The sequence below is a fragment of the Amphimedon queenslandica genome, unplaced genomic scaffold, assembly GCF_000090795.2.
Source record: "Amphimedon queenslandica unplaced genomic scaffold, v1.1 AMPQUscaffold_13398, whole genome shotgun sequence".
Taxonomy (NCBI): Eukaryota; Metazoa; Porifera; class Demospongiae; order Haplosclerida; family Niphatidae; genus Amphimedon; species Amphimedon queenslandica.
This window is the reverse complement of record NW_003546366.1, coordinates 101,190-125,903: the sequence shown is the minus strand read 5'-3', so window position 1 is coordinate 125,903 and position 24,714 is coordinate 101,190. Positions and strand designations below refer to the sequence as shown.

At 35.9% G+C, this 24,714-nt stretch overlaps 8 protein-coding genes across 8 annotated transcripts in view; 5 read left to right on the top strand and 3 right to left on the bottom strand.

Moving 5' to 3' along the window:
• The first annotated feature begins 320 nt into the window (after positions 1–320).
• On the top strand, positions 321–1,856 carry LOC109582161 (TNF receptor-associated factor 2-like). The gene has a single exon (XM_019996797.1). The coding sequence runs from the start codon at positions 321–323 to the stop codon at positions 1,854–1,856; it is 1,536 nt and encodes a 511-aa protein (XP_019852356.1).
• Positions 1,857–2,312: 456 nt separating this feature from the next.
• On the top strand, positions 2,313–4,134 carry LOC105312852 (TNF receptor-associated factor 2-like). Its single transcript, XM_011405807.2, has one exon. The coding sequence runs from the start codon at positions 2,419–2,421 to the stop codon at positions 4,006–4,008; it is 1,590 nt and encodes a 529-aa protein (XP_011404109.1). The 5' UTR covers positions 2,313–2,418; the 3' UTR covers positions 4,009–4,134.
• A 17-nt stretch (positions 4,135–4,151) lies between these two features.
• LOC100638215 (alpha- and gamma-adaptin-binding protein p34-like) lies at positions 4,152–5,573 on the bottom strand. Its single transcript, XM_003386774.3, has 8 exons — positions 5,436–5,573; positions 5,208–5,383; positions 4,904–5,099; positions 4,739–4,849; positions 4,615–4,683; positions 4,452–4,556; positions 4,350–4,399; positions 4,152–4,301 (listed from the first exon to the last, which is right to left on the bottom strand). The coding sequence occupies exons 1-8, from the start codon at positions 5,530–5,532 to the stop codon at positions 4,236–4,238; spliced, it is 870 nt and encodes a 289-aa protein (XP_003386822.1). The 5' UTR covers positions 5,533–5,573; the 3' UTR covers positions 4,152–4,235.
• A 174-nt stretch (positions 5,574–5,747) lies between these two features.
• On the top strand, positions 5,748–14,927 carry LOC100636075 (IQ domain-containing protein H-like). Its single transcript, XM_019996807.1, has 25 exons — positions 5,748–5,852; positions 6,107–6,223; positions 6,492–6,598; positions 7,004–7,259; positions 7,512–7,586; positions 7,684–7,737; positions 7,805–7,859; positions 7,922–7,947; positions 7,995–8,078; positions 10,770–10,844; positions 10,900–11,007; positions 11,060–11,103; positions 11,307–11,384; positions 11,436–11,487; positions 11,548–11,604; positions 11,648–11,768; positions 11,860–12,033; positions 12,184–12,573; positions 12,912–13,136; positions 13,311–13,526; positions 13,724–13,995; positions 14,090–14,335; positions 14,448–14,509; positions 14,633–14,744; positions 14,801–14,927. The coding sequence occupies exons 1-25, from the start codon at positions 5,790–5,792 to the stop codon at positions 14,840–14,842; spliced, it is 3,111 nt and encodes a 1,036-aa protein (XP_019852366.1). The 5' UTR covers positions 5,748–5,789; the 3' UTR covers positions 14,843–14,927.
• Positions 8,489–9,995, top strand: LOC109582167 (G-protein coupled receptor 161-like). The gene has a single exon (XM_019996812.1). The coding sequence runs from the start codon at positions 8,924–8,926 to the stop codon at positions 9,881–9,883; it is 960 nt and encodes a 319-aa protein (XP_019852371.1). The 5' UTR covers positions 8,489–8,923; the 3' UTR covers positions 9,884–9,995.
• Positions 14,928–16,448: 1,521 nt separating the features above from the next.
• LOC105312851 (furin-like) lies at positions 16,449–21,209 on the bottom strand. The gene is made up of 12 exons (XM_011405805.2): positions 20,993–21,209; positions 20,840–20,938; positions 20,687–20,782; positions 20,488–20,596; positions 20,397–20,434; positions 20,172–20,334; positions 19,562–19,734; positions 19,105–19,320; positions 18,920–19,020; positions 17,722–17,943; positions 17,493–17,610; positions 16,449–17,281 (listed from the first exon to the last, which is right to left on the bottom strand). The coding sequence occupies exons 1-12, from the start codon at positions 21,158–21,160 to the stop codon at positions 16,571–16,573; spliced, it is 2,214 nt and encodes a 737-aa protein (XP_011404107.2). The 5' UTR covers positions 21,161–21,209; the 3' UTR covers positions 16,449–16,570.
• A 63-nt stretch (positions 21,210–21,272) lies between these two features.
• Positions 21,273–24,708, top strand: LOC105312850 (PC3-like endoprotease variant B). Its single transcript, XM_011405804.2, has 11 exons — positions 21,273–21,616; positions 21,718–21,816; positions 21,873–21,965; positions 22,023–22,134; positions 22,185–22,222; positions 22,284–22,443; positions 22,488–22,660; positions 22,710–22,949; positions 23,003–23,103; positions 23,151–23,372; positions 23,425–24,708. The coding sequence occupies exons 1-11, from the start codon at positions 21,383–21,385 to the stop codon at positions 24,188–24,190; spliced, it is 2,238 nt and encodes a 745-aa protein (XP_011404106.1). The 5' UTR covers positions 21,273–21,382; the 3' UTR covers positions 24,191–24,708.
• LOC100635946 (neuroendocrine convertase 1-like) overlaps positions 24,438–24,714 on the bottom strand; it is a 3,485-nt gene continuing 3,208 nt past the window's right edge. Inside the window, exon 8 of the mRNA XM_019996796.1 lies at positions 24,438–24,680. Within this exon, the coding sequence (XP_019852355.1) occupies positions 24,438–24,680 (243 nt within the window). The remainder of the gene's footprint in view (positions 24,681–24,714) is intronic.

Sequence of the window (24,714 nt, the reverse complement as noted above, 5' to 3'; positions counted from 1 at the left end):
TCGTATAAAGGTAAATTTAGCAATTTTACTGCTAAAAATCATACTCCACTTGAAACAGCATGATAAACTATTTTTTTATATTTTTATGGCATCACAGAGCAGAAAAATGGAGATACTGACTGCGAAAAAAATCAAGAAAAACAAACATCATTTAGTTCATAGTCATAGCTGCACAATAATTATGCATGTTGTACGTAATTTTGATAATAATTGATTTACTAATAACAAGAGTAAATAATCTATTATTTATTTAAATCTATTGTTGCTAATAATAAAAGTTAAAATTAGCAAATCAGGCGGGGCCAGTTATAAATAATTAAATGGCAGGATTGGTCGAGGAATTGGCAGAGACTACAGAAGATTCAAGCTCCTTTTCTGGTGGATACAGTTACTGTTTCATTGATGGAGATCCTCCCAACAAGTACATCTGCCACATCTGTACTCTACCGGCGAGAGATCCTCATCAGGTCACGTGTTGTTACAATATCTACTGTAGTGTTTGTCTACAGGCACTCAAAGTGAAGGGGCAAAATGGCTTTATATGTCCCACGTGTCGTCAGCCATTGGAAGGTAATTACTTTAAAGATGGTAGGGCCGATCGGGAAATAAGATGTCTTGAAGTCTATTGTAATAATCGTATGGGGAAGGGTTGTCCTTGGGTGGGTACAGTGACCAATATAGAATCCCATCTTAATGTGTGTCCTTTTGATTTTGTAAAGTGCACTAATGGATGTGGGGCAGAAATGAAAAGATCAAAACTAAAGACACATTTGGCAGACCGTTGTTCCAAAAGAATCATAGAATGTCAGTACTGTCAGAGTAGTGGCATGTACATGGTTATATCCAGTAGTCACCATTTGGATACATGCACTTATTATCCAGTTAAATGTACCAATAAGGATTGCTCACTCAAACTGCCGCGATTTGAAATGCTCTTGCATACTGAAGCTTGTGCTAAAACTATTGTTTCATGTGAATACAGTAGCATTGGATGTGATAAGAAAATCACGCGGGAGAATTTAGAAAAACACAATGAAGAATCGATGAAAGATCATCTCCTAATGGCTGTTAGAGAAGTGGGGTTACTCAGAGCTGATGTCAAGATGCTTAAAGAAAAGGCAAAGAGTGTGGATGATAGTGTTAAATCTTCAAAGACAAACGTTAATAAATCAGTTCAAAGTTTGACATCTAAGGTTACCACCGTTCAGAATCAATCAAAGTCTTTACAAGCTCAAGTGACAAATTTACAAGCCAAAGCTAAGAAGGCTCAGGAAGAAACGGCTAATTTACAACTGGCCCAATCTCAACATGTCAAAGCCATTGAATCCCTCACTGCTAATGTAAGTGCCCAAGAAATCAAAAACAAAGTCCACAAGCATGTATTTAAACTAAGTGGCTTTACTGACAAGAGGGACTCAAAGAAGCCATGGTACAGTCCTACATTTTACACTTCCCCTGGTGGTTACATGATGGCATTACGTGTTGATGTTAGTGGGGATGCTAGTAATGAGAGTTCTATTGGTTGCTATTTATGTCTCATGGCAGGAGAGTATGATCATGCTTTGGAGTGGCCTTTCTCTGGAGTAGCTACTATAGAACTACTGAATCAGCTGGAGGACAAGAATCACAAAACCTATGAGTTAGTTTTTGACAATGCTTTACCAGAGTCTTGCAGGGAGAGGGTATATGGGAAGACAAGCACTTTAGGATGGGGTTTTCCTGAATTTATTGCTCACTCGGAGTTGGCTATTTCGTCTACCTCCTTTCAATATCTTTGCGATGACAAGCTTTACTTTAGAGTAACTGTGAATGTTACATCTAAGACCAAACCCTGGCTAGAAGAAACAGACAATTGACTGATAGAATGAAGAACAATAGAATTTTTCATATATTATACATTTCATGCAGAAAGTTATTTATCATTACTGTTTATTCATTTTGTTGCATTATGAGTGCACTTAAAATACCATCATTTCCTTTAAACTAGCAGCTTATCAGTGATAAGTTCTTTACATGTATGGCATATAAAGTTCATTAGACTTTTGTTCTTTGATTAGCTGAGCTATACTAAATGAAAGAAAGTCTATCATTTTCAACAGAATAAGTAAAAGTTACTCCCATGGGCTATAATAATAAATACACTTATTCAGGATTGTATAAAGGTAAATTTAGCAATTTTACTGCTATACTCCACTTGAAACAGTATAATAAACTATTTTATATTTTTATGGCTTCACAGAGCAGAAAAATGGAGATAGTGACTGTGAAAAAATTAAGAAAAACAAACATCATTCATTATTAATTTAGCTCAAAGCTGCACAATTGATTTTGATCTAACAATTAGCAATTTGGGCGGAGCCACTTATAAATAATTAAAAATTATTGATTTACTCTAAATTTATTCTATGATTAAAATTAATGGCAGGATTAGTCGAGGGATTGGCAGAGGCCACAGAAGATTCAAGCTCCTTTTCTGGTGGATACAGTTACTGTTTCGTTGATGGAGATCCTCCCAACAAGTATATCTGCCACATCTGTACTTTACCGGCGAGAGATCCTCATCAGGTCACGTGCTGTTACAACATCTACTGTAGTGTTTGCCTACAGACACTCAAACTTCTCAAAGTGAAGGGACAAAATGGCTTTATATGTCCCACGTGTCGTCAGCCACTGGAGGGTAATTACTTTAAAGATGGTAGGGTCGATCGGGAAATAAGATGTCTTGAAGTCTATTGTAATAATCGTATGGAGAAGGGTTGTCCTTGGGTGGGTACAGTGGCCAATATAGAATCCCATCTTACTGTGTGTCCTTTTGATGTTGTAAAGTGCAGTAATGGCTGCGGGGCAGAATTAAAAAGATCAAACCTAAAGACACATTTGACCAGCCGTTGTTCCCAAAGAATCGTCAAATGTCAGTACTGTCAGAGTAGTGGCATGCACATCATTGTCACCAGTAAGCACCATTTGGATACATGCACTCATTATCCAGTTAAATGTGCCAATAAGGATTGCTCACTCGAACTCCCACGAATTGAAATGCTCTCTCACATCAAAGCTTGTGCTAAAACTCTCGTTTCATGTGAATACAGTAGCATTGGATGTGATAAGAAAATCATGCGGGAGAATTTAGAAAAACACAATGAAGAATCAATGAAAGATCATCTCCTAATGGCTGTTAAAGAAGTGGGGTTACTCAGAGCTGATGTCAAGATGCTTAAAGAAAAGACTATACTTATAGATAGCTTTAGAGGAGCCTTTGCTTCAATGGCAAGCATTGAATCAGTTCATAATTTAGCAACGAGGGTTATTTCATTTCAGGGCCAATCAAAATCTATACAAGCCCAAGTGACAAATTTACAAGCCAAGGTTACAAGGGATCAGGAAGAGAGGACTATAATGCAGCGAACTGTTCAGTCAATACGTGGACAAACAGCTAATTTAAAATTGGTCCAAACTCAGCATTGCAAAGCCATTGAATCCCTCACTGCTAATGTAAGTGCCCAACAAATCAAAAACAAAGTCCACAAGCATGTATTTAAACTAAGTGGCTTTACTGACAAGAGAGACTCAAAGAAGGCATGGTACAGCCCTACATTTTACACTTCCCCTGGTGGTTACATGATGGCATTACGTGTTGATGTTAGTGGGGATGCTAGCAATGAGAGTTTTATTGGTTGCTATGTATGTCTCATGGCAGGAGAGTATGATCATGCTTTGGAGTGGCCCTTCTCTGGAGTAGCTACTATAGAACTACTGAATCAGCTGGAGGACAAGAATCACAAAACCTACGAGTTAGTTTTTGACAATGCCTTACCACAGCCTTGCAGGGAGAGGGTTTATGGGAAAACAAACACTTTAGGATGGGGTTTTTCTGAATTTATTGCTCACTCAGAATTGGCTATTTCGTCTACCTCCTTTCAGTATCTGTGCGATGACAAGCTTTACTTTAGAGTAACTGTGAATGTTACATCTAAGACCAAACCCTGGCTAGAAGAAACAGACAATTGACTGATAGAATGAAGAACAATGGTATAATTCATTTTTACATTTCATACAGAAAGTTATTTATCATTACTGTTTATTCGTTTTGTTGTATTATATGAGACTGAGTGCAGTTAGTTTTCTTTAAACTAATAGCTTATCATGGATCATTCAGTTATTTACAGAAGCTTCAATAAATTAAAAGTATTTTCAGTTGCACAAAATTGCATGAACAATAAAATCATTAATAACAATTAATCATCTTTTAAGTCAATCTCCTCCTCATCTCCACCAATAGATTTCCAAAATGACATCACAACCTGTAGACAAATATAAAACAAATCTCATACAAATTCATTCTATTTTACCTTTTCAGCATATGCTTTCCTTTCTTCATATGGCAATGATTCTGCATGTGCTATATAATGATAGAGAGTCAATAGTTCATGCATACACTATAATGACTATACCTCTCATGCTAGCAAAACGTTCAAATAACTCCTCAAAACTCTCGCCACCAGGATCAGGCTCTGCTGCATTCATAGAGGATAAGAAATCTGGTATTACTACTCCTTCTATAAAATAATACCATATTTCATTAATAATAATGATTGTCAATAATAAGTTTGTTACCAGGAAGTGGAGGCTCTGGCTCATTGGAATTGGTGGTAGGTGCTTCCTTGTGATCGCTTACTGCTGCAGCTACACAATTAAGGCATAAGCTTATTATTCATTATAATAATATCACATCCTTTACCTTTATTACTACTCCCTTTCAGAGTTATCTGTGGCCACATGTGTGCTTGCAATGCTTCAGATATTCTTGATATCCCTTCATTATCATCTTCCTCATCATCACTTTCAACAGCTAAAAATAACATTCACAGATAATATTATGAATAAAATGTATACAGTACTATACCTTTGTCAATGTGTCTCCATTTCACGAGCTCTATTCCATTATCAGTGCACCAGTGTAAAGTTTTCTTAATGGTCTCATTCTCATCACTAGAGTCATTAGTAACACCAACAAGTAGAGATACTTCTGGAGGAAAACTATTTGAGTCCTTTTGGTCAAGGTTAGACCACAGGTCCTTTACTCTCTCTAAGTGATCTAACTAGGAGACAGACAAGGAAACAAAATGGTATTTCACAGTGTATTAATTTTTAATTTTGCAAGCTCAATTTTAAATCAAATTATGTACTCTTGTTGCATACCCACTGACCTCTTCCAGTTCACATAAGATAACGACAGCTTCAAATGGTGTATCTGTTTCTTCACTAGGCTCTAGTGTGAGGTGTATGTTGATGGTTGCACTATAGTACTTATTGTCTATGTGCCATTCTACAGTTTTAGTGGGTAACCCTTTGGAATTTAATGTCAGAGCTTCTCCTGTCAATTCTAGTAATAATTATTAGAAGATTTATAATAATTAGAAAAATGCAAAAAATACCTTTTATTAATTTCAAGCAATTCTCTGTCTCTTTACAACAATTTATGAGACGGAGAATATTTTGAGAGCTTTCTCTTTCTTCAGGCTGAGCTGCCATGTTGTGTTGTTTTCTACATCAGCCACACCCACAAAAATGGGAGTGGTCAAAGAAAAATGGCGGGTTTCAAAGAATAGCAATTAGTGTACATACTTTGTACTGTCTAAAGACATCTCCAGGAGTATGGCAAGGGGAGAGAACTTTTATAAAGAAATAAATGGCCCATAATGTTAAGGAAGAATGCTAGACGGCCAGAGTTCTAAATTTACTTTGTCACGTGATTAGCTCGTTGTTATAGCAACCGAAACACGAGCAAGATGAGTGTGTGTGCTGGCGAGGAAAGAGAGAGAAGAGATCATATCACCAACTTACTAGCAAAAGTTAGCGATTTGATACTAGCTTAAATGTTTAATAGTGTGATTTTGACCAAAGACCACCTATGTCCTCATGCAAGAAATTCCTAAGAAAAGAATTCAGTCTCAATTTTATGTAGATATTAGAATAGTCTCATAATCCTTTGCTATTTTGAATTTTGGAATTTGTATGAATTTATGGTCTTTTGTTGAAAGCTTTTATATATCTTTTTTTCTCAGTTCTACTTGCATGTAAGTCTTACATGTTTTTATGTCTAAAGGTGCAAGATGACTTGAGGCTGTTAAGAGAAGATATACAAGATCACGTGACAAGAGGTGACCCTGTTGACGCAGAGGCCATACAAGTAGCGCTCAATCAGATAGAGAACAATATAACAGTATGTCACTGTACTGTGTACATATACATTTATATGTTGTACATGTACATGTACCTTATAACACGAAACAGCTGTAGTTTATCTGGTTTGTACTATAGTGTGTGGGTATATGAAAGGCACTATCACCTAACTAAAGTATTAACATTTAAATGACACTTTTAACTACCCCTCCACTATATAAACTCATGGAGGTGCCTATGATGCACCCACACTGTAGTACAAATTATATTGTTGTACATATATTATCATGGCTTGCTATTTTTTATAGGATAAAACTGAAGAGTTGGTTAGTAGACAATTTCAAGCTGTTTCTACACTTCCAGTTGGATTGCCTGATAGTAAACAGCTATCCAAACCTTTTCATCTTAGATCAAAGTTAGTAATGGGATCTTAATAATTATTGTGACTGAGTATATAAGCACATGTAATAGAGGAGATTTTTCATAGCCAAAATTTTTTTGATGAATGTACATACATGTACTATACTCTCTTCATTATACAGTGCATGTACAGTTAAGGCCTTTTCACACTGGCACAGTTTTCAAAGCGCTTTGATGCGCTTTGCTGTATCATTTTGTGTTCTTGTTGCCATTGGTTTACATTGATCGAAGTGCATCACTTCACATCAATCCACCTCTGGAGGGGAAGTGAGAGTGATGTGGATTGATGCGCATTAATTCAAAACCACTCTAGTGTGAACACAATTAATGTGCATTACTTGTGCCAGTGTGAAAAGGCCTTTAGTGTATAGGGGTAATCTCTTGTTCTAATATCCTCTAGGTCTCTTCCCCCTCCACACTTATCCCATTCATCCCCAGGACAAGAAGCACAGCTACTGTACATTAGTAAACTATTGAGTCAACCCACACATCCAGCTACCCGTCAGGTCCTCAGTGACGCATTTGGTATACCACTTACTGAGAAAGACTCCAAGAACCAGAGGATCAAGAAACAAGATATACAAAAGAGACTCATGCCTATAAAGACCGTCCCTCAGCGGACTGCACTTCCACTTATTAATAGAAGGGACCCTAGAGTTAGTGTTATGATGTATCTTATATATTAGTTCTTAATAATAGTACTTAAGTAGTGGGTTCACTTGTCTCTTTTTACTTTTATATGCATGTATAATAGGCAACTGGTACTTAAGTAGTGGGTTCACTTGTCTCTTTATACTTTTATATGCATTTATAATAGGCAACTCATCCTGCTAGTATTGTTATGTATCTTTTATATTAGTTCTTAATAGTACTTAAGTAGTGGGTTCACTAGTCCCTCATATACATAGGCTACTCAACCTGTCATCTCATCTAGAGATGCTCAGCATGGAATACTGAATCTATTAGAGAGAGGTCTTATACCAGTAAGCTGTATTATATTTTCTAAATGTATTATCATTTTTTTGATCTGCTCTCTCTCTCTCTCTTTCTCCCTTTCTCTCCCTCTTCTTTCTTAATTAGAGAGCAGCTGATATTATACTGTATCCTTCCCCAGTAAAGCCAAAGGCTATTACAGTAAGATATGACACACTCATGTTTTACAATACATGACGATGATCTTTCTTTTATAATTATTTTCTAGCTACAAAAATTTTCTAAGCATGACCTCAAAGCACCACCAATTGATAATTTTGAAAGTAAAACATTGTATAATATATTTATTTTATTATCATTATAACAATGGAATGTGTACATGTAGGTCGTGGTGTTTGGGCTGGAATTAAGGTACCCAATATCCTGCAGTATTGTTTTTTATGATAATGTATTTGTAGTTTGATTTTAGTGGATATTCTAAATACCCATTACCAGGAATACCAGGCACTGCTACCATTTCTAAGCAACCATTTAAATACAAAGTATGTTATTATTGTGTCTACATGTGCATGCTTTCTCCATAATGTACTGTACATGTCAAATTGAACTTTTGATGCCAACGTATTGGGTCAAATTCCTGTACTATACAGTGCAGGTTTCTTGGCCAAGTTTTGCCAAAAATGGCTAGGAGAGAATATACATTATTCTTATGTTGTGTAGAAATTTTGAGCCGATTTCAATCAAATTTGGATTTTTTACGAATATTTATTAAAGTTGCTCAAAAACTGGGTCAACAACCCTGTACTATTTGTAATGCTGTAGCATTATTATTTAGTAGGATTCACCCCAAAACAATATGGCTGCCATGACTTTTGCAGCCTTGCTAAACCGGGAAAACGAGCTCCTGTGCTTACCAGACTTCTTAGAGGACCTTATCATGACCAGAAGACTCCATTGGTACCACTAGCATGGCTCTAAACCTTGTCTAAGCAGAAAGTCATTTTAGCCACCTTTTTTTCATTTTCATCATCATCATCATCTTCTGTCAGTCAATTAACAGTTCTGTACTTTCATGTGGAGCATCCAACCCATTGCTATCACACCTGAAATAACTACAAAAATGCAATAAACTATAATTACATGTACTAATTTACTAGAGATGGTTGTACATGTACATGTTCTTATGTTGTGTAGAAAGTTTAAGTGGGTTAGCATCAAAATCAGCTCAAATTTTGTACACTTTCAATGACAGCACATTGGAAATTATTTACCAAATCAGATTACAATAGACCACACTTGATGAACTTAGCATGCATGAATTAGCTACATGTAGTGGGGGACACTATTGGAATGTTGTTCAAGAGCAAGATAAAGAGATAAATGGGTAATGGAGGACGAGAATGACAACTTTACTCTAAGCAGTGACATCAATGGTCCCCTACTAGCAGCAGTTATCAGTATAGAGATGATAGGAGGACTCATTGCAAACTCATTTGTACTCATACTGACTACATGTCATATAAAGACTTGGAAACAACCCTCTACTATATTCCTTACTAACATGCTGATATCTAACCTCCTGATGGTCCTCTTTGTGATGCCTTTCTCAATAGTTACTTGTTCCAGTGGCCAGTGGTTACTAGGGGACACAGTATCTCAAAAGGAAGCATCATGCAAAGCTAATGCGTATATTAATATGTCTATATGCATCATAGTAACACTGAGCCTGGTACTACTCTCCTTTGATAGATACTTCTTCATTGTAAAATCCTTTGCTTATGAGCAACACATGACGCCCAATAAAGCAGTTATAATTATCATCGTATCTTGGATATTAGGACTAGGGCTCAGTAGCCCTCCACTCTATGGGCTGGGAATGACTGAGTTCTCAGATAGTTATGGTATTTGCATACCTGCCTTTGAAAATGAACCAGGCCTTGCTATATACTTTCTAGTTATGACATTCACTTTTATCAGTAGTATTGTAATAACGTCAACATGGACCTTCTGTTATGCAAGGGATTATCTCAAGAAAAGGAACACTAGGAGGAATCGCAGAGACAGTGTCTACCTAACACAAAGGAGGAAGCTCATTGGGCTGTTTGGGGCACTCATTATTGTTCATATCATTTGTTATTTTCTTTTCTTAGCAATTGCTCTCATTGCACCTTTCCTTCCCCTGCCCCAACAAACTTATGCAGCTACTTGTGTCCTAATCTTTCTCAGTACGATCCTCACTCCACTGGTTCAAGTCTACTTCAGGTGTGAAGTAAGGGATACAATATCCAGCTGGTGCGTTAGAATTGGATTGTTAAAAAGAAACGTAGAAAGAGATCAAGAGCTATGATACCCAATTCACTTTTGTGTTTGTGACACTAACACTACAATCACATCAACTTTTAAAAAAGTTTTTTGTCTTTATTTTATTTATTTTTTTATGTTCTTGTTAACAGAGACTTTTGTCCGATTTTAGAGCAACTTAAAAAAATCATTAAAAATTTAAACTTGATCGGAATCAGCTCAAACTTTCTATGCAACATAAGTACATGTATATGTACCAGAAAATGTAATAAAATTGAGGAATTTTCTACTTGTCAATTTTGGTGAAATTTGACCGAAATCCCAGTACTAAACATAAAAAAATTAAAAAAAAAAACAAGATTAAGTAGGATTCTAGAGCAAATTTGTAAAAAAAGTAACAGAAACAAGAGTATGCAAGTAGGATTTTGAATGACCAACGAACATATGAAATGAAAATCCTACTCTCATGATGCAAATTCTACTCTACATTGCATTTTTAATGTTATTATGTAAGAATTACAGATCACCTTGCAATGTAGAGTAGAATTTGTGTCATGAGAGTAGGATTTTAATTTTGTATTTTTGTTGGTCATTCGGAGTCCTACTTGCATGCTCTTGTTTCCGTTACTTTTTACAAATTTGCTCAACAATCCTTTGTTTTTTCTAATTTACATGGTCTGTGGCCAAAAATGATTAGGAGAGAATTCCTCAATTTTATTACACTTTCTGACGCATATACATGGTCTTATATTGTGTAGTAATTTTGAGTTGATTCTGATAAAAATTGGATTTTTAAATAAATTTTTAAAGTTGTTCTAAAATCCAGCAAAAGCAATTCTAGTATTATAATGTAACAGTACTGCACAATGTACAGTACAGTACATGTACTTTCAACTTTCAATATTCAATAATAATTATCTGTTTCTCTATAGCCTCCTCAAAATCACACACTAACAGTTCACACATTACCTCCTATACCAAGTGACCAAGAGCCCTATCAGACAGTGGTGAGCCCATACTCATGAGGTATTATTAAGTTATAATATTCCTTGCTAACATTAGGACAGTAGAGTAGATGTACCTGTACCTGAACATAGAGAAAAGGAGGTCTCATTTAAAAACGTCCAATCCAAGATCACTATTCGCGGTGGCAGTATTTTACAAGATAATGTAACTTAATCAAAATCTAGAGTTTTAGAGCTGGTTTCTTTTTTTTCAATAGGATTATGAAGCTGTCAAGACAGAAAATGCTTCAAAATGGGACATGTGAGCCTTACTTACCCTCTAAAGCAGGAATAATAATAATAATAATAATAATAATAATAATAATAATAATAATAACAACAATAATAACAATAATAGATGACAATGTTCTAGTTGACAATTAAATACCTGTCTTATTGTTGTAAATTAGTATCACTACATGTATGCTTCTGATTTCAGTACTAATGTCCATGCTTGCATTTTAGGATGCTTAGAATACTGGGCCTTGTTGAAGAAATGGCTCAAAACTATGCTATACCAGTCATATTTGTTGGAGCTCAAAAGTAATAAGGATAAGCTATAGTCATGTACATTTACATGTGCTTGTTTTTCAGGGCAATACACTTGGCTGAAGAATATGACTTGGAACCAGACCCTAAATACAGAGTCAGTAGTACAATCAGTAAAATTTTAAAAATAATACAATTGTATCTATCTTTTTTATAGGAGCTGATACCATGCGTTCTTAATGCTAGAGAAGTCAAACATTTACTCTCTACTCCTGTACGTTGTGAATTTTGAATTTTTAAATATTCTGTACACTTAGGGTCGTCGGTATAAAGGCCATAGAGGTATTCATGCAGCTGCTACTAGGATCCAAGCCACTTATCGCATGTATGTGCGAAGATGCCAGTATCTTCATTATAGGAAAATGAAATGGGCATCAGGTTAGTGGTATAATATCATGTAAATGTACAACCATCTCTAGTAAATTAGTACATGTAATTATAGTTTATTGCATTTTTGTAATTATTTCAGGTGTGATAGCAATGGGTTGGATGCTCCACATGAAAGTACAGAACTCGAAGAAATATTTAAAAAAGAAACAGGAACTTAGCGTCACAAATTATAGGAGCCGACTGAAAGAGCTCGGAGAAAACTGGGACACATTCCACAATCAGAAACGAGTTATTATACACATACCATCAAAAGGTACAATGTATGTGCATGTACATGTACACTACATGTGCTACATGAATCTGAATATTATTATTTTATTAACAAGTTCTACATGTACATGTACATTTAATATGATTTTTTTTCAATGATTTTACTAAAGGTATTATTGCTATTTTCCTACAGGGTATCCTATCAAAGTTCGAAAGGCCATGCAGAATTTTTTTCTAGCCCAAGCCTTTCAGCTACCTCGTATTTTTGATGTCTTTGATCCAAACGTTGAAGTGGTTTATGTATCACCTATTGAGATAGGGGAGGAAGTGAAGGAGTACAACAAGCAGTTACTGGATAATGCTAAAGGTGTGGCCAGGTCCAGCTCTGACATGTGGAATAGAATTCATTTCATTGTACCTGATAGTCTTGACTCTTTTGGCCTTCACAATCTCTCCCTCTCCACTTTCCTCAAGTACAGCCCAATGGCCCTCAAACGGATCAAGAACATTGTTGGTGGTCATCCTGCTGTTCTTGTACCACATGTTCCCCTCCTTGATGACTTGGCTCTGGCTGATCAGTTCAGTAAGTGAGAAGGCACAAAGCATTGGCTTGCATTTGACATAATAGTACATGTACATGTACAGCTTGTGTGTACAGTAACATGTAATTTATTGAGGCTAACTAAAACTACAACTAAAATTATCTAGCCTATTTGGTAGATCTTAAACTAGGATTATTTGAGTGAATATACTTGCTAGAACTAGAACTAAAGCTTTGGTACAAGAACTAAAGAACTAAATTATGAGCATTAATTAATGCACAAGAACTAAAACTACATGTAGATCTAAATGTACAAAAACAAAAGAGAATCTAAAATAGTTAGAACTTTAATGTAATTAGAATTGTTTTCTTTTTCCTAGATATCCCAGTCATAGGTACAGAGCCCAACCTAGTTCATCTCTATTCTACTTTCTCCGGTCGTAGAGCATTGTTCAAGGCAGCCTTTGTACCCACTCCCCCTCACCTCCAGGGAGTGTACAGTGCTGAACAACTGGTTGAAGGACTTACTAGTCTCATCATCAATTATCCTTATTTTAGAAGGTGGATTTTTAAATTGGATCATCACTGTCAAGGAAATGGAATCGGTGAGATTAAATCAGAAAATGTACAACATACTTGATAAATAAATATAATAATAACAATAATGACAAGGTACTGTATGTGTATTCTTAAGCTTTATACATAAGCCTATAGAAAAAATTTTATGATGCCTAATATACAATGTACAGTGTACTATTATTATTATTGATATCCTTTAGCTTATTGTGATATTGCGGATCATCTTGATTGTCACCAGTGGCTACTCAGCGAAAAGGCACGCTACGGGGACAAGTGGAAGAAGCAGTGGGCACAAGAGCGAGCAAGACGGAAAGTATTGTCACAGCTTCCAACAATACTAGCCAATAAGAGCTGCATAGCTGATGAAACCATTTATGATAACTGGTCTCATTTTGTGAAGGAGTTCCTAGCATCAGGTAATGGGAGAATAACATAATACATTACCTGTACATGTATAACTAAGATGTGTACATGTACATGTTTTATAATAATTTTTGTACTATATTTATTTTTATTACTTCTGATGCTACATACATGTATGTGCATGTACGTGTACATACATATATTTTTGTATTGTAAGCTGTATATTTATTTTTGCTTTTTCTGTAATTAGGTGGTACAATTGAAGGACATGCACCATCTGACAATGTTACCTCACTTACTGCTGAAATATACCTCAAACCCAATAAAACTCATACATTGCTCTCTACCTGGGATCACATTCTAAGCGAACCATTCAAAGTCTGGGGTGGATCAATGCCCCAGACTTCAGTCGATTATGATGATCTAAGCCTCATGGTTGATAGGATTGCTAAGGCTGCTTTCTCTAGAGGTCTAGTTGGTCATATTTCTGTGGATTTTGTCACATTTATCGATCCTGAAACAGTAAGCAAAATAACAGCGTTAATTAACTACTTTAACACTTTTAAAGTTTGTTTTAATAAAGTGCACAATTTCAAAGTCTCATTTTCCTTTGTAGATGTCACAGGTCACGTGGGCAGTTGATTTAGACTTTGGTCCCAGTGATATGATATACATGAGCAACCTGGCATCAGGGATGGCTGGCCTTAAGATGCCCGAATGGTCAACTGGTGAAAGCGTTGAGTCTACTCCTCAGTATTACATGGTTGCCAGTACTAGACTCAAACATGTCAATCTCTCTGTTGTCCAGTACAGCGTGTTCTTTCAGATGTGCAAAGCACATTTGATTGGTTTCAATAACAAGGTAAGGAATGAGAATGTATGCATGTACATGTACATACAATTTATACTGAGTTACTAGTATTACATATAATGCTCATTCATTCATTTATTTATTCATTCACCACATGATGCAGACTTTGACAGGTACCCTGTTTACTTTGATTGAAAGTAAAAGGAAGCACAACTTAGGCATGATGTAAGTTCATATCTTTACTTCATATACATGTACATGTACACATCTACTACATGTACATGTATGAATATCAATAATAGTAATAATAATATTATTATTATACTATTATTATTATACTATTATTAGTTGCTTACAAAAGAGTCTAAAGGAGTCCTTAGTTTCTGCCTCTCGTGCTCTTTCAGTGGTGCATCAGGAAATATCCACTGCTACTGATTCATCTGATACATCAAATTTTTCTGTAAGTACATGTACATGTACACCGCCTTACTTACATGTATTCTTTTGTTGACATAGATGGTATGCAAAGCTATTGAGGGCCTGGTTGAACAATTGTAAATACAATTATTAATATCATAATATTATTTTTTTGTTATCATTAAAATCATTAGAAGAGAAATAGAGTCCATTACATAGTCCAAAATAACATGTACATTGTACATTGATGTGCAATGCAATTTTGCATGCACAGAAAGTATAAGTTTTTGGGCCATCTTATCAAGAAGTGAGTCTAGTTGATGTGTTTATCTCACAAAGTCTTGACCATGGGTCAGACCTTTACATTAAACATCAATTGATTTTAATTAGCAGTTCTTTGCTTGCTTTTCACTTTTTTGCTAACCAAAGATTAATAATTATTTTTTAAATAAATTAATATACATTATGACCTTCAAAACTTAACGATTGATAATTATTACGTGAAACAAAATCAATGATAATTAATTGTTAGTTCTTGTTGGATTTAGTACTTGCGATGACCATAATAACGACCATTGTAGTGACCATTGTAAGCGTAGGGATCATAATGGTTCCCATACCTGTTCCTGTACCCATACCTGTTCCTGTACCCGTACCTGTTTCCATGCCTGTTCCCAAATTTACCATCAGAATCACTACGGCTAAAACTGCGTGACCCAGATGAGTCACTACGTGATCCAGATGAGTCACTGCGTGATCCAGATGAGTCACTACGCGATCCAGATGAGTCACTGCGTCCTTTGTTGCGAAAGGATCTGAACTTCTTGCGAAAGAAGCGGCTACGTTTAGCACGAGCAATTTCAGCAATATCACCATCAGAGTCATCATTGTATTCATGAACACTGCGGACATTAAGATCAGCATCATCATTAGCAGCAGTGTCCTTCTCTTCAGTAGCAGCTGAGACTAGTACAAAGGACACTGTTAGTGCCAAGAGAGCAGTAATAAGGAACCGAGACATCATTGGACTCTTGAATATACTGAATTAATGAAATGAAACTCTTGAACAAGATACTGGATTGACTGTTAGCTTCAGATTAAGGACTTTTATAGGAAAATTTGACTTTGAAAGGTTTATTGTTGGCTAAATGGAGTTTAGACCATTTTTATTAGATTTACTGAATTAGCGGCTTTGCAAGTCTACGTTAGAAATGACTGTTTTGACATGAGATTGTGATAAATTGATAACCAACAATGAATTATTGTTCAAAAATTACTCAGTAATTTTATTATAGAAGACTATATAGACTGCAGTGTCTCTATCTAAATTAGACTTAGACAAAATATTCTAAATTGTTGCAATACAATCCCGTGCTAATGCACTGTCTCTAATCATAATAGCAACTATGGACATGTTCCTGCCCCACACAGGTAGGTATGCATGTACTTCATGACCTGGCCATTTGCTGGCCATGATGAAATATAGACACTGCAGTCTATATTGTCTTCTATAATAAAATTACTGAGTCATTTTTGAACAATAATTCATTGTTGGTTATCAATTTATCACAATATGGCCAGGCCATTTATCAAAAATATTGATGTACTATTAAAAGTCAAGACAAGTATATCTATTCCAATAAACTAGTTGCCAAGAGCTCAGAAGATAATCATTGTGACCACTATGTCTTACATTTTAGAATTTGTTGTTGTTTGCATTTTATTGCTATTTTAAAATCATTTAAATTGAAGCAATTAAAAATAAAACATAAAAATGATATTTTTAACATTAAAAAAAGTAAAAACAATCCATAAAACAATAATGATAGTTACTGTATTTAAATAAAAATGATAATTATAATTATTAATTTAAACGATGGCTGGCTCAACATATGGTACGTACAAATTGCCATCGTCTGAAGTTCCTTGTCTAAAACTAAGTCTCCTGTACCTCTTACTAGAAGAAGAACAACAGCAGCAACAACAAACACAAACAATGCACAAGATGACACAAACAACAAACAAGAAGCAAGCAACAGAGATTATAATGATGTCGGTTTCGGAGAGACCACTATCGGGACACTTTCCATCATAGAAGACACAAGTGTTAGCTACTACACATGCTCCACTCTCACAGCTCCTGACACACTCGAGTGTACTGGAATTGCGATAATAACCATCGCCACACGAGTCGCAATACTTGCTCCCATTACCAAAACTACAGCCTGTGGAACTCGCACAGGCAGAGTCACAGCTACTAACAATGTCTTCTGGTTTTTCGTTAATGCCATAAAAGGTAAGGGACATGGATGTTATAACTGCACTCCCGGAATCGCTAGAAAAGGACATTGTGATAGTCCAATCACCGGACGGATCCTCGCCCCAAAAATGAACTGAAATGAACGGCCAGTCGTCGTAGCCATAGCAGTTTATGTAATCCTTTGATCTCTTCGGTAGAAGTGTTGAGCATGTGCCACTGGGAGAACAGAGTCTGATTGATGCGTCACCTCTCCTTGGGCCGGAATGGTCGATGACTGAATGATCATTCACTGAGCTTTGAAAATCATAGCATTCTCCTGACTACAAAATAAAATAAAACAATCACAGTAATGAATGATAAAAGAATGTCACAGCCATATCAAATGTAGGTGAAATTAACAATCCCAGTTAGAGTGACTCATAATTTTGATTACAACATCACTCTATCTCTTTAAAATTAAACTGCAGTACTTACAAGCCAAGATCATCCATTGCTTTTCTACATTTACTCAATGCATTACTTGGTACTTACTGTAGTAATGCTAAAGGTAGCAGTGAGAATAACATGCTCCAGGTATTTGATGTTCCCTGAAGGCATATTGTATGTGTATTTAAATGAATTGGATTTAGTCACTTGAAAAGCTTGAAGCCTACAAAATGATGAGAAAGATGCAAAGACTGTGAATAATTGTATTAATTTGTGAGAAATGAAAACTGAAATTTGACCTAAGATCATAATTTATTATGTTAATGATGCTTACCTGTTGATGTTTGGATTAACAGCAGTATAGTTTATCTCCTTAGTTACTGGACTCCAGTATCGTGCCCTGGTTACTAAAGCTTCAGCATCAATAGCACCAAATCCAAACTTGCTGCTCACTCTTAGACCAGCTCCGTTGGTAACAAAATTACCATCAACAAGAGGCGATGATTTTGAAGTATAAGCAATTAGATATTGAACATCACGCCATGAGAGATTAGGACTATAATACATTATAAAATATTAATTTTTAAGGACTTTAAAAATTTGCACAAAATTCAATTTTGATGAGAATAATTGGAAGAAACTTAAAGCCCATAATTTTTTTTCAATAAAATGGCTCCAAAATTACTCCCAATTTTTATTGCATTTTCTGATACATATTGATGTACTTATGCTATGTAGAAAGTTTGAGCTGATTCCGGCAAATATTTTTGAAGTTATGAGCAATTTTAAAAAATGGCCAATTTTTGAAAAATACCCAAGGCTATAGCCCATGGTTTTTTCTAAAAAATGGCTCCAAAATCACCCCAAATTTTTATTACATTTTCTAATACATATTGATGTATTTATGTTATGTAGAAAGTTTGAGCTGATTCCGGCAAATATTTTTGAAGTTATGAGCAATTTAAAAACGACCAATTTTTGAAAAATACCCAAGGCTATAGCCCATGGTTTTTTTCTAAAAAATGGCTCCAAAATCACCCCAAATTTTTATTACATTTTCTGATACATATTGATGTATTTATGCTATGTAGAAAGTTTGAGCTGATTCTGGCAAATATTTTTGAGTTATGAGCAATTTAAAAACGACCAATTTTTGAAAAATACCCAAGGCTATAGCCCATGGCTTTTTCTAAAAAATGGCTCTAAAATTACCCTAAATTTTTATTACATTTTAAAATACATATTGATGTACTTATGCTATGTAGAAAGTTTGAGCTGATTCCAGCAAATATTTTTGAAGTTATGAGCAAATTTAAAAAACGGCCAATTTTTGAAAAATACCCAAGGCTATATAGCCCATGGTTTTTTCTAAAAAATGGCTCCAAAATCACCCCAAATTTTTATTACATTTTCTGATACATATTGATAAACTTATACTATGTAGAAAGTTTGAGCTGATTCCGGCAAATATTTTTGAAGTTATGAGCAATTAAAAAAAAAACGGGCATTAAAAATTGCATAGTGGAGCTTACTTGACTTCAAGTGCCAAAAGTATAACTCCAGTCATCAATGGAGCAGAAGCACTAGTACCCGTAAAGCTTTTAACACAGCCACTGTTAGGATATGTAGTCACCTACGTAGCAGACAAAAAATAGATTATTCAATATAATCTAATCCCACGATACTATCAGCTACATAAACCTTCTCTTAAACTGACCACTTGATCGGATGTTACTGCACTATTATACGAATAAGTGACGGCCATTTTCCCTGAGCAGTCTTCATCATAAAAAGCCTGTCTTCCGGCTTGATCGGCTGAACCAACACCAATTGTATAGCGATTTGATGCATACCCATCAGCAGCACAAGAATCATCATATTGTCCACCATTACCGGATGAAAATACGTATATAGAGCCTAAGCCATTACGACCCTATAAATAAAACAATGCATCACTTAGAACAATGAATTGAAACACAAGTCTCCTGAGTGTCTGATTGTAGTAAAGGGGAGTTTTTGAGGCTGTTATGTTCAAAATGACAAAAACAAATAACAAGCAATTATGATCTAATGTTTGAAGGGTGTAATTGAATACTAACTGAGTATACGGCTCACATTAAGTCATTGAGAATCCTTATATTAGCAATACTGTGCAGTATAAGAAATATACTTACTGATTCAACTCCAAATTGTAATGCTTCCTGAGCTAATGTTTGTGGTCCTTGGACGGTAAACCCATTGTCTTCTGGTCCCCAGCTGTTACTGTACACTTGGATCTCATCATTGAAATGGTGAAATGCATCCACCTCTTCGCTTGGAAGTAATTCAGAAAAATCCACCTGGTACCCTGAACAATAATAATAAATAAATAATAATAATAATAATAATAATAATAATGGTAATATATACTACCATAAACTCTCCAGGCATAATTTTCACATTCTCCTTTTTCAACAGGGATCAGATTTTAGAAATTTTTAATCATTATAAATACTAAGGCCACTCCAAACAGATTCCTAGTTTCTCCTGTCACGGGCGGAGCTGACGTGGGCAGGTGGCTTTGTTAATATACATTACATTTTTTTGATTATTGCAATATAAATTGATGTTTATAGTGTATAAATAATCAAATAATTAACTGCCCATGTGGGGGCGTGTGCAGGCGGGGAAGGAGAAATAGGAATCTAATTGGAGCTAATTGGAGTGGCTAATTATATATCTAAGGATTTAATTGTTATTTTACTACCAAAGTGCATGCACCAAATAATTTTATCTGTTTCATACCAGCAATAGTGGCTCCGTAGGCTACTCCAGCCCCACATATTCCATTATCATGTATCATTGCTATTTCACCAGCACAGCTTGTCCCATGATTGTCTTCCTTCAAAGAACTTTGTGGATTAATATCAGTCGAATGTGTTAGCGTGCTATAGCAGAGACTGACATTCTAAAAATAATCATAACAATAATTATTTAATAATATTTATTTTTAAAAATTTTATTTCTCACAATATTACTATGAAGATCAGGATGGTCAAGTTGTATTCCTAAAAGGATTGTAAATAATATTTATTATTAAATTAATGTACTTTTAACGTACCGTTGTCAATTACTAGTGCAGTCGAGTTGTGTCCAGTTATTCCTTCAATCCATATTGGTACTACGTTTATATCATTGCCTTTAGTTGCTCCACTTTGTCCAGTATTGTACTGTTTGAATATAAATAAAATAAAGAAACTTTTTAATACTTTTGTTGCGACCAGAAGTGCAATGGTGACATGCAGCTTTAGTATTCTTACCCATGGCCACTGGTATTTCCATTGAGGGTCGTTTGGGAGGGAGAATAATGTTCTAGGTGAGTGTTTTTGAGTCTCTTCCTGTATAACATAGTTCACCTATGAAAGGAAAAGTAAACTGGCCAGTAAACCATACATAAAAACACTGATGCGTACTTCAGGATATTGGCTCAAGCTCTCTGTGATGTTGTTATAAGGTTTGTTGTCCTTTCCGTCTTTAAACTCATACTGGAACACATTGTGGAACCTTCCAACCTAGCGAAAATGAGAGGAGAGTGTAAAGGAGGTGAGAAGACTTTTACTACTAACAAGGCCGCGATTCACGAGCCCACATTCCTTTGCTATTTGGTCAGCTCTGTCGTTGCTCGTCAGCCTCAGGAGCCAGTAGCGAGTATGCCTTGCTGCCACCAGTTGAAAGAGAATGGAGAAGAGAAGAAGCAACTGTCTCATCTTTTTCCTGCTACGAGCTCCTCCCATAAAATGAGCCACGCCCAGACTACATTAAGACAACAGATGGTTGACAGATGATAATGTATGCACATGAATAAGTTTGAACAAACTGGAATTTTACCTATGAATGAAAATTTGTAAACGCTATTAGTGGACTACAAAATGTCATATTAGGCTCTATACAATTGCTTTTTAGTGACAACTTTACATCAGTTGCTCCACTTAATACTTGCAGGAGTAGTGTACGTGATGACTGCAAAAGGTTTCTTTATGCTCCTTTTATTGTTGAGCTGTCATCTAGTGAGCTCATCTAAAATCATTTCATCTGTTCTCTCAGATGAGGCTAATGGGTGGTTTATACCACTGGATGAAATCCAGCCTCCATCTTATCTAAACAGCTGGGCTGTCTTTCTAAGCAAAGATGCAGGAGAAGGAACAGCAGACAGCATTGCCCAGCAGTGTGGATTGATAAATCGTGGAAAGGTAAGTGAATATGCAAATGCATCAAGAGTAGTACATAATTTGCATGCAACTAATTGCAACTTTTACTAGACTAAATCTATGATTTCCTTGAATTGCTATAGGTTGGTAACTTGGAAAATGTATATCATTTTGCTGTAGAAGATAATGGAAATGACTTAAAATCAGATATGCTGGCTCAATTGTTACAAAATCATAGTCTTGTAAGCCTCAAAGCTCTGAACAAAGTGATTTATGTATTTTTTAATTATTGATCAAGGTTGATCGTGTTACACAACAACTAAAGAAAATCCACATCCAGAGATGGTTTAGCCTTCCCAGCGACCCTTTGTGGTCCAAGCAGTGGTCATTGGTAAAAACAACAATAATAACTTTATTATTTTTGAATTATGATGTGCACCTACTGTAGTATAATACTGGTAGCATTACAAACTCAGCAGTGAATAGAGATCTTAATGTTGTTCATGCATGGGTCCAAGGTGTCACAGGTGAAGGCATTAGAGTATCAGTTGTGGATGATGGTTAGTAAATACATACTGGCACTTATAATGAAGGTCATGTGATTTTGTAGGAGTGTGTCATGCACATCCAGATCTGAAGAACAATTATGTAATCCTAATAATAGATATTAAACAATAGTAACAACACAACATTATGATATTCATTTTAGGATAGCAGTGCTAGTTTTAATTTTGTTGAATTCACCAATGATCCCACCCCACCAAACCCTAAGAAGCAATCACATGGAACCAGTTGTGCTGGGATCATTGCAATGCAAAAAGACTCTGGGATTTGTGGTGTAGGCGTCGCTTACAAGGCTAGAATTGGAGGTATCATATTGACATCCATTATCACCGCAACTATTTATGCATAGGTATTCGAGTCAACTTGAGTTCTTCATCAGATATAATTGAGTCCAGTGCTCTTGGTCATCATAATAATTATGTTGACATTTACTCAAACAGTTGGGGACCCAGTGACAGTGGCTATGTTGTAGACGGGCCAGGAGAATTGTTAACAAAAACCCTTGAAAATGGAGTTTTGAAAGTACTAGAGGGTAAAATTGTACAAAATACATGTATTCTACTTAATATAGGGAAGAAATGGATTAGGTAATATATATGTATGGGCTTCTGGCAATGGTGGTAACAATGGAGACTCTTGTGCAGCTGATGGCTATGCTTCTAGCATATACACAATAGCTGTTGGATCTGCAAATGAGAAAGGATATCAAGCTCTATATGATGAAACCTGTGCAGGGAAACTGGCTGTAACTTACAGCTTTAACATGGCATCATACTCAGCCAGCTCTGACAATAATATGAAAGGACAAGTGGTGAGGATTGTCATTATGCAAAAAAATTAACCTGTAACCTTAATTGTTGGTAGCCCTCAACCGTTTCATACCAGCAGTGCACAGTGTCATTCATGGGTTCAAGTGCATCTGCTCCAATAACTGCAGGAGTCATAGCATTAGCATTAAGTGTGAAGTAAGGAATTTGTCATTGATTAATTTTGGTTTGTATTTATAACATAGTTCAAGCTTGACTTGGAGGGATATCCAGTATCTGATAGTGTACACAGCAGACCACACTAAATTAAAAGGAGCAAATTGGAGAAGGAATGGAGGAGGACTGAGAGTGAGCCATGAATTTGGATTTGGAGCAATCGATGCTGAAGCTATGGTAACACGCTCCAGGTACTGGGTCAATGTACCCGAGAGAGTCTCATGCTTCATTAGACCAAAATCAAGAACCGGGTAAGAGAATATACCCATACATATTTACATACTTTTATTGCTCTTATTTTAGAACTATTTATGATGATGAGCCAGTTACCACTACTTTTAAGGTTAACAGTAGGCGATGTTCAATCCAGTACATCGAACATGTTGTAGTGCATATGACACTTAGCGTGAACATTGATGACACGAGTGACTATCCGGGTTACTATGGAGAAGATTACGTCGATATAAATCCTTTTATTATTTTCTTTACTGGTCCCAGAAGAGGAGCAATAACAGTTGATCTGGGCTCTCCTTTTGGCACAACATCTCACCTCCTTCCGCAGCGTAAGTATGATTTTGTGAATGACGAGGGCTACAATCACTGGCCTTTCATGTCAGTACAGCATTGGGGAGAGAACCCAATGGGGTATTGGAACATCACCATTCGCTTTTATGCTTCTGGAGGCCATGTGACAATGTCAAACCTTTCCATGACTCTTTATGGAACTGAAAAAATACCAGAAGCTGTAAAGAACATACCTAATATTTGCGATCGGAGCTGTGCTAGTTATCACCGCTGTTCGAATGCTAATGGTTCCAAGTACTGCGATAAATGTCTAAGTCTGAGGATGGCAGACAGTCTTCAGTGTGTGACTAGCTGTCCAACCAAATACTGCAATGTTGCAGGATATTGTGAAGAATGCCCACCTAGCAATAATAATTATGCTGGTGTGGTTGCTGCAGCAGTACTGACACCAGTTGCTATTATAGGTATAGCCACTGGAAGTGTGATTGTTTCCATATTTGCATACTGGAAGTGGAAAAATAGAGAAGGATATACTAAATTCTAAATATACATTTCTCTTTTGTAGTTTTACTTATAAAGTATTATTATTATTATAAATGCTATTGCAACTTGCTGCAGTGTGATTGTACTATAAATAAAATCAAATCAAATTTTCATATAAAATGGGTGGACAACAAATTCAAAGAAAAAATCTAAAAATGAGCTAATGATTGATTAGTTTGTATATCTCCCTAGTCTAAACTACTAAGCTAGTCCCACTAAAATGTTAACAACACACACATTATGCCCCTTTACATATTAAAGGCAACTATTATCAAAATAAAAAGGAGGAAACTATTTCCAATGACTTTCCATCCTGAAGACTCAGAAGGCAAATAGCAGTAGCCACTTGCAATTTCATTAGGTGAGCGACACTCAGAAGGTTGGATACATTCCAGTGAGGTAGCATTACGCAGCAGAGTGCTTCTACAAGCATCACAATACTGAGGACCAGCAGCAGCACAACCTTTAGTACGAGCACAGTCTGAATGACACTGAGTAGGAATGCTTGAAACAGAAGAAGGGGTA